Here is a 13,405-nt window from a genome sequence, read left to right as displayed (position 1 = left end):
GGAATAAAAGATGGCTGCCGCCGATCGCTCCGGCACTGGCTACTCGCCCCTGTCTGAGATCATGGTTTTATTTGCGTGTAATAAAACTTTTTGCGGGGCCGTGTAACGTTTCTAAGAACTTTTGGAACGTTTACGAGCTCGTTCTGCCAACTCTTCCTTGCCTAGGATGCATTTTAGCGTCATTAATAAGGTTCCGTTGCATGTCGCCGCGATTGTCGACGAGCCACCGCAAGCTAAGTAAGAGAAAGCGGACCAATCGCAGACGCCGGCATCACCCTCTTCATCCGGTTATCGATAATCAGTGCAGTGGCTCGGCCCCGTCGAATCCCTCTCCACTTGAGCATGCTCCTCGCCTCTTGTGAGCCAATTAGATAAGACAAGCCGCTCAGTGCAGTTAATGTTGTTCGTTTTTCAAGCAAATGAAATTGACCTCTTATGAACGAGGGGAGCATTTGATTGGTTTCTTGAGACAGCCCTGCGGGTGACCGCCCGGTGCTTGCGTCCGCGCTTACGAAAATTTGACGTCAGGAGATTGGAATAAAAACATATTGGAATAGTTTTAGGGTATACGGGCCCATGGTGTCGTCTATACTTGTTTCAAGACTGATTTTTCATGTTCTGCTTAGCTCGGTCCACACTTCGCAACTGGTAGACATGTGCTACCGCTTGCGTGATTGTTTGTTGAACGACTTTGCTGGAAATTGTCCGTATCATTGTATTGTGTGGCGTCGCTGTAGAAGTCCTCAGTTTAGTATGCAGGAGAGAGCTAGGTAATCGAGAAGCAGCTTGATATTTAGATTTACGTCACTCCAAATTGTCGTCGCCTTGAAAAGTACGTGCTCTGGTGCGGGCCCTTGTATTCTGATTTCGTCTTGGCCGAAAGCAAGATGGCTTCTTTTCTTCAGAAGAACTAATTGTTGCACTATTTCCTCGATTTTCGCTCCTGATGCCAATGTTCGTGCTCATGCAGTTTGGAATTCCTCGTGATTGATCGCTTGATGGCGTCGCAGCGGATGTGGCTTGATTATATTCTTCCACAGAAAAGTTGTCTGTCGGGGATGTGATGACGTCGAACTCAATCGTGTAAAGCATGCACTGCGTCCGAATGTTCATAGAAGCCTCGTGTGACTTGAAAGTGTGTAGCTCGCCGCGCATTCTAGACGAGCGATAGAATCCGTCAGAAACTGTAGCGACGGCACCAGCCCTGCAGCGTGCTGAAGACGCGCGTATTGTTGTCTGATGTGCGGAGTTCAAGCCTGTTTAAATATTGCGTTTCGAAGGAATGCACAGGAGTGCATATTGTTTAGTGCGCAGAGACTTTTCTTTTATTGCGAATGTTAAGTTCATGTTAGGCGTGCGATTGTGCTTCCTATTCCTGGGAGAATTACGAGAAGAAAAGTCGTGGACGATCTTCTCACATAGGCCCACTCACTAGTGCGACGTTGCAACTGTGCGAAACTGCACTGAAATTTCTGCAGCTGGCGAATGATGCAGAGGTCTCCATCTTATGTACTTTGAAGTGGCTGATCATTTTATATTTGAATTTGTTCCGTGGTTCATTATATTCAAATATGTGGGCGAGCTAGAAGCGAAATGCCTCACCTGTCCCGTATTCATTGAAGTTGGCGACCATCTCCCATTCCAACCATGATGCAGCGGTTGCATCGAGCTGAAAGAGGCGGAACCAACCTTTCGTGGCCCCATCATCCGCTAATCCAGTGTACTTTGGGACGTCCAAGTCTTCTGATGATGCTTTCATGATGCAGGTCTGTTTCTGTGGTGGATCTGTGTGCTTGGATTTGAGGGCGTAACGTGGAAGACTTCCATTTTAATGTTCGGCTGATGAGATGGCTGACAGGTATTGTGTGACGACTTGTATGACGCGAGCAGTAGGTTCCGGACGGAGACAAACATGGTCGCCCAAACACTACCTTTATTCTTCGTGCTTCTCGCTTTCCTTTTACGGTCTATCTGTGCAACGTTACGAATATAAAACGGGCTAATGAACACAGGCTACTTTGCGTGATGCTCCACAGCGCCCGTTCTACATAACCATCTTGTGCTTCATCTCTACCCTCACCAAATCCTGTAGAGGAGCACATGTGCGGAATTTCTCAGCTTTTGTTCCAAGCCCCTTTTCAAGATTCAACTGCTTGCATTATTTGCTTTTCTCGCTGTTCACATCAATCTGTAGGAAATCACTCTCAACCGCGCTAATGTGGCCACTCCCACGGCCCCCTGACAGGGACGATGACCGCGTCGAGTGGCTGAGTGCTTCATTACTACAACATTTAAGTTCTCGCTTGGGATATTACGTGACCGATACCACCCGCCTTATTTTACCTCCAAAAGCCTGGTATGGCTCAACCACCTTTGTGCAATTTATGCACTGAGAGGGAATTTCTAGAACATTTCTATTTAGTTTGTCGCTATCCAAGCTGTCGAGAATCATCTCTAAAGCTTGGCGTGATCATGATAATTGCCGCGGTGTTTTATTGCTTCCTTACGGCTCTAAGTTTTAAACATAGGAACGTTCGTTATGCTGTCTACAATTTCCTTACTGACAGAAGAAGAATTGCGGCCACTTATTTTTTTTTTTGGAGTCTCATTTTTCGACTGTACTATGCAACTTTGTCTGCAGCAATTAGGTTAATTGAAATGTTCTAGCTGCTAATAATATTTCCACTTCTTTCCGACATTTTTCTTCTCGAACCCTTGCACCACCTGATTCATGGTGGATCCGCCAGAGTTGGTCGCGCGCTTACGTTGAACAGCAATCAAAAACAACAGTCAGCAATTGCTCTTGGACTCCACTAGCTGCTTCGGTAGCCATCCCGCTGATATAGCCACCAGTAATAAACACACGGGACTCACACCTAGCGGTGGAAGGTTGCGTGCTCGAGTCACGTCTGGGTTACAATTCTCAGGAACGGAGGGACCACAGCGGAGTGCCGCAACAAGAGGGTCAGCGAAGTAGGCTTCGAGAACCGAACTGCGCGCGCCGTTCGTGCGCATCCTGCACGTGCGCCCATCCTTATTTGTCTCGTTTGTTCGCAGCCGCCACCAAGGCGCCTGCTGAGAGTGCCGACGTCAGCGCAGTCACATTGCAGGCCGCCTCGGCGGCGCTACAGACTACGGCTGTACCTAGAATAAGGTAATGTGTTTGATTCCAGGCACAGAAGCCGGCGCAGTCTCGTGGAAACGGTAGGCAAAAACGCACTTGTAGCACACTTTGTGTAAAGGTAAAGAACCCGAGCAGGTCCAAATACGGTGTCCTGTACTACGATTTCTATAATAGTTGCTGTGTCAACTTAAGATCTAATATAATACCGTTCAATCAAATAACACGTTCGACAAACAACCAACATCTTTCAAGGAGGCTGTTGTTCTTGGACACGTAGCACTTCCACATCAGGCTAAATGGAAAGCATCAAAGAGAAAACAAGTCACGAAATAGGGCATCCTTGCTCAACTTGTATTGCGTTTAATACCGTCACACGGCGCACTGCAGAACCAACCGGTTTCTCTGAAAGAAAGAGGATCTCTACTGTATCGAACAAGACATAATATGCGTTTAATCCTGCCTGGTACTTCGATATGGAACGTGCTAATTCTCCGCTCTGTACTTCTGGCATTGAGAGAGGAAACTTCGGAAACTTTCTGTTGTCGTGCCAGAACTATGCTCGTAAAAGGGACGAACCGACAAAACTTGCCTCTACATACGTACCTGCAAGCTCTCGTTTTGTCAGAAGGACCCACTCTAGCTCACAAGGAAGCTTCACGCCTTCTTAGATTTCTAGGAGTGAGCGATCGCATTGATAGCTGGTAAATATTGAAGTGTCAATGCATAATATGCTCAGGCGGTGCAAATAATTGCCCCAGCCGCTAGGTCAAAACCTGCCTACTGCTACCAGGCACAGCTGCCAGCTACACCAAAACTGAGATTTTCCAAGGGCAATACAAATAGTTCCGAAAGGGGAATGGTGAAGTGTAAACAGCCAGCCTATAAAAGCAACGGTACTGTTAAATCGCGCATACACATTATCAAAAGCCAGTTCACGTATAATTTGCTCAGCGAGTACCTGCAGGACTCATTCCGGCGAACGTATCAGCGTAGCCATGTGCTCCTGGCAGTCTGTATTCACAAAATTTTGTTTCGTGAAATAATATTGGTACGGGACAGTTATGTCATTGGCCAAAAGCAGGTTTATCATGATCTTTATACTTAAGACTATATTACTTTACGTGTTCTTTAGGAAATGGATTAGCGTTAGTGCGCGTTTCATCAGTGATACAGGACATATGCAGCCACCCGAAAGTGTATAAATACCCTTCAATTTGTTTGTGACCTGTTTCGCTGAGGTGACGTCAGCAGCTGTTGAGCTGAAAGCCGAGGTTGAACCGTCGCTGTAATCTAGAAGCGTACGATGAGGGGCTAGTTGGTATGACATTATGAGAACAAAGAAAAACTGCGCAAAAAAGAACAAGACAGAGAAAGAACCACACGACACAGGCGCAGACTAACAACTGGTTTAATTCTCCAACGCCACTTTCCTACCAACAACAGAACGCATGCGCACCAACCGCAAAGACCAATGCCGCTATCATGTAGTCAAGCCTAGAAACGCCAACTCCTTGCGGTAAAATGTATGGAAGCCAGTTGTTAGTCTGCGCCTCTGTCGTGTGGTTCTTTCTCTGTCTTGTTCCTTTTTGCGCAGTTTTTCTTTGTTCTCATAACATCGCCGTAAGTATGCTTGATCTCGCTATGCAATAACAGCCACAATAAGAACTCGCGGTGCGCTAACAGCAGCGTGAGCTGCTTCAAGAGAGAGTGCTGAATAATTTGACTTCTCTTTAATTTCATGAACAACAAGCTAAATTTGAGACCATCGACGGCGGCACATAGAAAGCGAACGCATTGGCCCCGCTGTGTAAAGGGGCAGTATGCAATTTGCATTAAAGACGTTTTCTTGTACAGGGGTTCGTATTTATAGCGTGCATACGCACTTACGGGGACATACACGATCGGTTATATTAAACAACGTAAGGTTGCCTAACGCTAAACATTACCTACGACATCTGTTCTATTTATTTATATTATTTATTTTACCTTATTTATTCGCATGGTATGTCGCGGACGTGCCATAGTTACGGAACGTGACACTCGTTCCGTAACTTTTGAATTGTTCAGGAGAAAAAAGACGGAGATAGTAGTCAGAATTGGCTGTGCGAAAACATCAATATATATAGCAACACATTTGCATGCACATAAAGATTTCTAATTGGCGTAATGGAATGCCAAATTACGATGCAGAACAAATCAGAACCAACCTATTGCAAGGCAAGAGGGCTTCGCATGCACCAGAGTGAAGGCAAAGTAGAACATATAATACTAGTCGAGAGGGCAAAGAGAACTCGTTAGAATGTACTACTGAGATTCGCAAATAGCTCAAAACCGCGAAGCCTCCGATATATATAATTAAATAGAATTTATTGACAGGAAAACTCAAAAGCAAAGTATATGATGAACCTTTAACACCACACCAGAAGAAATGCTTTGGGCCATTACGCTCAGCAAGCATCACCAAATCAATGAACGCCACGCCCTCAACACGGCTTGCATGCACTTTAACGTTCGCGTTTGCAGTGCGATGCTTCAGAGATGACCTCGTGTCTTATCGTCTTGTACAGACGGTATGCTCCACTTGCCATAGCTCTCGCATTCGTAATACTCCCCTCTGCCTAGTACGCCCCGTAATTACTCTACATCGGCGGTGTTTACAACTTCGCGCGGCACCACATTTATTCCACGCTCCGATGACCGCCTCCCTTTCCGCGATGGCGCTGCGGGTGGCGCGCAGCGCGCGCGGCGCACTGCCAAGTTTCGTGCTTGACATGCGCGCGGGTCACGTCACCGGAACCCTTCGCTCGGCTGAGCCAACACAAATTGCGACCTATTGACCGCCGTCTACGGAAGGCGCCAGAAAGAGAAACTCTCCTAACGATACAGCTTCAAAACGCAGAGGAGAGGCCAGCAGAGAGAGAGAGTGAGAGAGGAACCGGTTGTAGGCGGTAAGGAGCACCGCTTTGAGTGAGCGGCGAGAGTGGGGGAGCATGCGCATCAGAACACGACACCGGCGCCTGTGGCATTATGTATCAATCGGACAGCCACGCTCTCGTTTCAACCATGCTAAGCAAGGAAGGGAGAAGGCGATGGTGTCAAGAAAAAAGAAAAACAAAGAAAAGAAAAGCGCGAACAAAGAGCGATAAGGCTCTACGCACCCCCGAAACCCCGGAACCTTTGACAAGTTTACTTTCCATTCGCCGAAGTCCCTCCCCCGACTGCGACGCTCAGCTCAGCCCGCCCGAAGCGATCCTCCGGTCACAACCCATTGCTCATGGGTTTTTCTTCCGCACAGCATGAATGGACACGCCGCAGCGCTGCTGCGAGTTCGGTTCACCATTTAAAGTGTTCGCCGCTTGTGTTCGCCGGCCCCTTTCGCTGCGCCGTCCGCACGACACGGAGTTCGCGCTGAAGCACGCACACAACGCGGGAGCTGCTCGTCGCTTCCGGCGTGTGAGTGTTGTCGTTTTCTGTTGCATTTATCCATGCACACGTTTGTCGAGCAAAGGGACGCTGTGTTTGCCGGCTCGCGTACAATCCCGTCGTTGGTATAGTATATGACAGAGCATGTGCATACGGCTCGTACTTTTTGTTAAAAAGAAATGGCAGCATTGAAAAAAAAAGATATTACCTATATCAGGTCAGGCTTTATCCACGTTACAGAAAAAGAGAATTTTCACGCTGTGATGGCGCTCCGGTTTGGAATATGCAAGAATAGTGAAAAGAAGAGGACAAACATTCTATTCACCTGTTCCCAACATAGAATAACGACATTAAAATCTTACGTACTTGTACTTCTTCCTTAACAGCTTGACTCTATTCGTTTGGTCCTTTCACTCGTTCGCGGTTTGAGTTGTCAAAGAGCAGTTACAAACGTGGCACATTTCCAGTCATGCGAATAAGACTGGATGATGACAAGTTCCGTCAAAATTATCAGTGCCTTTCATCAAGTGATCAGGGTGGCCAGATTTCTTCTCCTTTCTTTTGAAGATTACGACAATTACATCGGTTACTTCAATGACTCTCAATCTGGGCCGATGGATACCCAAAGACGGAGGTGCCATTATCGCAGTAGTAACAGAGAAATGGATGTCGCGCACCAATTTCCTGCTCCTGAATGTATTTTAACAGTCATCTTATTCTCTCACAAAAGATTCCTTGTTTTCCGACAAGCTTGAAAGCGTACTACAGCAGGTACTAACTGTTACTCCGAAATTGGTCTGTCTGCCTTTCTAATAATTTATATATTATTACGATATTATCGGGAGATACTCAAGAGACGAGCCGCCGCGAGAATGACGATGAAGTTGGTCTGTGGCTTGGCGCGGGCGAGTGTCGGCCTGGCTGTCTGGTTCCAGTGTAAATAGCCTGTAAATAGCCTCTTTCGTCTCTGTCTTTCTACGCGTAACATTCTGGTGGAGGTCAGCGATCCCCGTCCTCACCACGGAACTCCGAAGTGGTCGGTACATCGACTTTGTCACCATGCCTCCCGGTGACGAGACCGCCTCTGCAACGGCTTCGGCTTGTCCGACTGCTCCAATCACCACGGTTGCCCAACATCGCGACCCTGGTGTGTTCTCTGGCCTGAAGGGACAGTACGTTGACGACTGGCTCAAGCACTATGAACATGGCAGTGCTAATAACAGGTGGGACCCAACGAATATGCTCGCCCATGTCATCTTTTATCTCGGCGGCATCCTACGACGAGATAACCCGTTGGGACAGTTTCAAAGAAAAGCTACGGGAACTGCTCGGCGACCCCATTGGCCGCAAGGTTGCCGCGAGAAAGGCTCTTGCTTCTCTTGTTCAGACACCTACAGAGCCTACGTTTCATATATGCTCGACGTCTTGGCTCTATGCCCCAAAGCTGACGATCAAGCATACTGAAGCAGATAAAGTGTGACATATTCTAAAAGGCATCGCCGACGATGCTTTCAATTTGCTTGTTTTCGGCAACGTCTCGTTAATCCACGCCATCATTAAAGAATGCCGTCACCTTGAACAAGCTAAGAGACGCCGTATCACACACCACATCACACGGCTGCCCAACACTGCTGCTACGTCGACATGTGACGGTCGACCGCGTCAGGCCACCACCTGTGACGATGTCACCCGTATTGTTCGCCGCGATCTCGAGGGCACCTGTTCGCCAGCTTTCTCCGCGACGCCTCCCGATCCGCCAGCAACCACGATTGCGATGATTCAGACAGGAATTTCAGAACATGGGTCTGAACTCCAGGTGTTCAACGTCTCAACCCATCGTTCCCCAGTTCTCTACCGGCCCTCCTCTTCCCCGGCAGTCCATTTCTGCCATATCTCGCCGCAACCCGTCCAAATGGCGTATCCCTACTGACAGGCCGATCTGCTTCCACTGCTGTCGCATCGGCCACGTTGCTCGCCACGGCCGCAACCGATGGCCACCACCTCCTCGGACATACGTCGCCACTTACTCCCGCACCTTTGGACCTTCTATTCCCTATGCCACCCGCCATGAACCCACTGCCGCTGATGCCCCTGCTCCGAACCTTCGCTTCAGCCGCTCGCCCTCACCTCGACGCCATCAGCCTCGTTTTCCCCAATCCCGCCGGTTCTCTTCGCCGCCTATCGCCTCCCGGACCAAGCCGGAAAACTAGGCACTGCAGCTTCTGGAGGTGAAGCTGCGTTGTCGACCCTGCCCTCAAATCATCTGCTCACGCTACTTACGAACCAAAACCTCCTTGACGTTCACGGCTATCCTGTCACTGCACTCATCGATACAGGCGCATATCTTTCTTTTATGGGTGCTGCCTTCCGACGACGACTCAAGGAGCTGCTCACCGCAGCGTCGGCACGCGTCGTCCGCGTTGCGGATGGCGGTACTGTGCCTATCGTCGGCATGTGTACGGCACGTGTCAGCATCGCCGGCCGCCACGCCCCTGTCCTCTTCACCGCGACTGCTCATTGCCGCCACGATCTAATTCTCGGCCTCGACTTTCTTTCCACGCATTCTGCCCTTATTGACTGCTCTGCCAGTACCCTTCGCCTTGAGTTGGCGGTTCTCGCAGAACCTTCTGACGCACGCCAGTGCCGCTTACGCCCGACCGACTTCCTTGGCCTGCCGCCAAAGTCAATAACCTTTATTGAAAAAAACGAAAGAAAAGAAAAACTTATGTCTCCCTCCTCCTGTGTGCTTTTTCTTTTCTTTCTTTTTCACTGACCTCCTTGCTCTCACATACATGAAACTCCGCCTTCCACTTGCCCTGCATAGTTGCCAATGGGGCAGCTGTAAAATCTGCCAAAGCACCGAGAGAAAGTCAATCACTGGCACAACTGTCCTTCTCGGTTTGATGTATCTGAGAACGACCGGGCACCCGGTATGGAGCCTTCACTATCAGCGCCGAAATGCCATTTTTTTGTAAACCCTGAGGAAGGTCGGTCCACCGATCGAAACTGTTGAAATTGATTTAATTATGGGGTTTTACATGCCAAAACCACTTTCTGGTTATGAGACACGCCGTAGTGGAGGACTCCGGAAATTTCGACCACGTGGGGTTCTTTAAAGCGCACCTGAATCTAAATACACGGGTGTTTTCGCATTTCGCCCCCATCGAAATGCGGCCGCCGTGGCCGGGATTCGATCCCGCGGCCTTGCGCTCAGTAGCCCAACACCATAGCCACTGAGCAACCACGGTGGGTAAAAACTCCTGAAATTACATACTTGTTTTGTTTACCTTGTATCACCGCTCAAGTCAGACAAGGCACAGGAGGACAACGGCCTCCCTTCCACAGACGAATGGCCTTACGGAGTGCCTGAATAAGACCCTCGCCGACATGCTAGCAATGTACGTCGACGTCGAACACAAGACTTGGGATGCCGTCCTGCCGTACGTAACATTTCGCTTACAACACGGCGGTGCAAGAAACAACACAGATCACGCCGTTTAAGCTGGTTTACGGCAGGAATACGATGACGACGCTCGACGCCATGCTGCCACACGTCACGGACGAGGAGATTCTTGACGTCGCTACCTATCTCCAGCACGCCGAAAAAGCCCGGCAGCTCACCCGCCTGCGGATCAAGAACCAGCAGAGGACCGACAGCCGACACTACAACCTCTGACTACGCTTCGTCGAGTACCAGCCCGGCGACCGTGTTTGGGTATGAACCCCGATACGCCGACGAGGACTCAGTGAGAAACTACTGCCACGCTATTTCGGATCCTACATGGTCATCCGACGTATTGGCGCACTGGACTATGAGGTCGTGCCAGACAGCATTTAGCATTCACAGCGGCGCCGCGCACGATCTGAAGTGGTCCACGTGGTACGCCTTAAACCCTTTTACGGACGCTAACGAACTTCCTTATTATGTTGTTTGCTTGTTTGTTTGCAGCATCGGGTCAATGCTCTTTAAGAGGGGGGTATTGACACGTCTACGTATCTTTATCGGGCGACCACGTTTCGCCGCCTAACAAATGTTATCGCATAGCGCGAGACGCGCCTGCATGTACCCGAATTTTCTGGAAAGTTATCGGCGCTTCTATCCGCTGTCTGTTGTCGCCGAACCTTGTGTTATCTGATTTCATCGCCTAACACGAATGGTGTAGAACTTTGTGGAAGGCACGCGGGTCTCAGCGATTACTCTGGAACATTCGAGGACTGATGTATAAAAGCCGACGCGCTTGACCCGCTCATCAGATTTCCGACAATCGCCGACTGTGTTCGCGGCTATCGTTGTGCTGTAAGTGCAGCCTGTTTTGTGGGCACAGTTTCGCCGAATAACAGTTAGTTTTGTAGTTCACAGTATTGCTACTATGTTCTTCAACGGCACCACCACGTGACAATATATATATATATATATATATATATATATATATATATATATATATATATATATATATATATATATATATATACACAGTACATGCTGTGGCACCACCGAATGCCCATCGGCATCTTACTATTCTGGTTTTCAATGGCTACGGACCCAATTTAACCTAACCTCTACAATAAATTTATACATTCAACTTATGAGAACGAAAAATGCTTGCGCATACTAAGGCTCATGCTTCTCTCCGATATCTCCAGCCTTATGCTCGATACTATAGGTGGTCCTTCCGTTATATACGTCCAGAATAGGCTGTAATTTATTTATGTTCGAATTGCGTTGGGGGGCCTCCAGTGGTCACCCTGAGAGTCATCCTAATCTAAATGAGCTTTTACCGAGCGGATTCCGCTCACTCCTCTAGACTTGCGGAAAGAGATATCTCGCTGTCTGTTTGCCTTATCTTGAACAAACAACGGGTATTGGCCCCCTGTTTATATTGATAAACGCTACTTGGTATCATTGGGAGTAAACGTTTAAGTGCAGCGGAAACATTTAAAAGGCTTCCCTTGGAGCCGCCCGCGTGCCAATGTAGTAGGGACACGCACTACATATTCTCAAAGGCTGTACCGGCGCAATCTATTGCTCGTGTTGGGGTGCATGTTTAGGATTTAAAGAAAAACGATGTCTCTTGAAATATCCACGGTGTCCAAACTGTTGTCTATGGGCCATACATACTTACCATAATATGCAATACAAGTTTGCACCTATTTTGTCAAATGCGGTACATATAAAACCCCACGTGCAAGTGTATGTTGTCCCGTATTTCACATTGGGCAGGCCATAAGAGTACAACGCAACTTAGTGAAACCTCTAACGGAAAATTTTATATGTGCACGAAATAGTTTCTTGTTCGTTCTTTCTGCTTGTTCTCACTGAAATTGTTATTGGAAAGATTTGGATAGTAAACAAAAACAATATAAGGAAATATAGATGTTGCAAAACTTTTTCTAAAGGTAATTCCAGGGAAAGATAGGAAAAATCCACGTGTTGAATGCTTTCGTTAATGGGCAAGGGTATATTACATCTATAACGTCATAAACACACCCACAGCGCTCGCCTAAACATTTTTGCTTCAGCTTATAACCGATTTAGCCAGCAAGGAAAAATAAGGCGTCGTGTTCATACTGCACGTTTTGCCACATTCTAATCCGCAAAGTTAAACTATACGTTCAACAGAAAACTAGCCTACTCAAGAAGCTCCCAAAGTGTGTACATTAATGCTTCACTAAGGTTTTATCGGGACCATATTATAGACAACATGTCTGTTAAATAATTCAGGACTTCATGAAGCTGATATGTGTGTAATTGGCACTTGACAGCTGCATAGAGTTGAACGCGGAAGATAAATTGATTTACCTGTGAGTGTACTTCAGACACTGTGGTTTATTTTTGATTTCTTTTTTTATGTCAATAGTGTCGAGCGTCGTTTGATTTATGCCACGGTAAGCGGAGCTAGGCTGACAACGTCGCATGCGCACACCACTCGTTGATATGCGCGAAACGTCGGTGGGCGTGAAAGATGCCCTACGTGAGGCATGTTTTGCCAATGCAGGCACTGAGCACAAAAGCGTTGGTTGCTGCTCTGTCGGACATTTTTGTGATCTAGCGACTTCTCCATACCCAGCAAACAGGCGTTTCACTTGCGTTTCGGCCATATCTGCTTGATCATAAAATATTGGTCATTGCGTGTACACCAAATTCCATTTCTTTTCCGTATTCATAGAATATCATGGCTGGAGGGCGACAAAGTGGGGCTGTAGAAGAAACCGGCTTTGGCTGTACGAAGATAAGTAGATAAGCATTGGGAAAATTTGTGGTTCAAGTTTCTTGCTCTAGATATTGGATGCACCCTAATCATGTTACTTATCATGTACGACGCTTCAATCAATGAATGTAAGTATACTTCCATTTTTTAATGCAGCCATAATGAGCCTTTCTAAACTTTAACGTCTGAAGTGTTGCGAAACTAATGCTATGGAGCACATAACGTGCGTATGTGAGCTAAAGAAGTCATGAGTTCCAAGAGAACATTTACGTTAGGTGGCGCCATGAGACAAAGACCTTCCACGAAATTGTAATCAGGGGTGCAAAGCTAAGAAGTGACCAATCTAAAGACTGTGAACGATGTCTCATGAACAGTAAATGTCATAGGTCACTCTTGTGATATCTCCATGAAGCGAGCCTCTTCCCACCATTTAGTTTCAATTTACATTGTGCCGCGTGGCAACAGAGGCTAAAGTGTTGCGCTGTGTAATTCAAAGTTTCTCTATTTCGAATTTCAAATCCCTCCATGTTAGGCTCTAATCTTAAAATTTTTATCTTTAGAAAGGCGTTACCTAAAAAAAGTACGTATCGTACGTACGTACGTACGTACGTAGGAGTACGTATCGTAGCCTACAGAAATAGTCGGCAGT

The 13,405-nt window shown here is 47.5% G+C and overlaps 1 protein-coding gene across 2 annotated transcripts in view; it reads left to right on the top strand.

The window, feature by feature from the left end:
* The first annotated feature begins 6,213 nt into the window (after positions 1-6,213).
* The window catches only part of LOC142576539 (monocarboxylate transporter 13-like), a 151,660-nt gene continuing 144,468 nt past the window's right edge, over positions 6,214-13,405 (top strand). The window contains exon 1 of one of the 2 annotated variants that reach the window (XM_075686699.1): positions 6,214-6,577. In XM_075686699.1, the coding sequence (XP_075542814.1) occupies positions 6,425-6,577 (153 nt within the window). In that variant the 5' untranslated portion in view covers positions 6,214-6,424. The remainder of the gene's footprint in view (positions 6,578-13,405) is intronic. The other variant, XM_075686701.1, reaches the window with a different exon arrangement.

This window comes from Dermacentor variabilis, chromosome 3 (genome assembly GCF_050947875.1).
Source record: "Dermacentor variabilis isolate Ectoservices chromosome 3, ASM5094787v1, whole genome shotgun sequence".
NCBI lineage: Eukaryota > Metazoa > Arthropoda > Arachnida > Ixodida > Ixodidae > Dermacentor > Dermacentor variabilis.
Note: the sequence above shows the minus strand (reverse complement) of the source record. Positions and strands in the feature narration are given on the sequence as shown.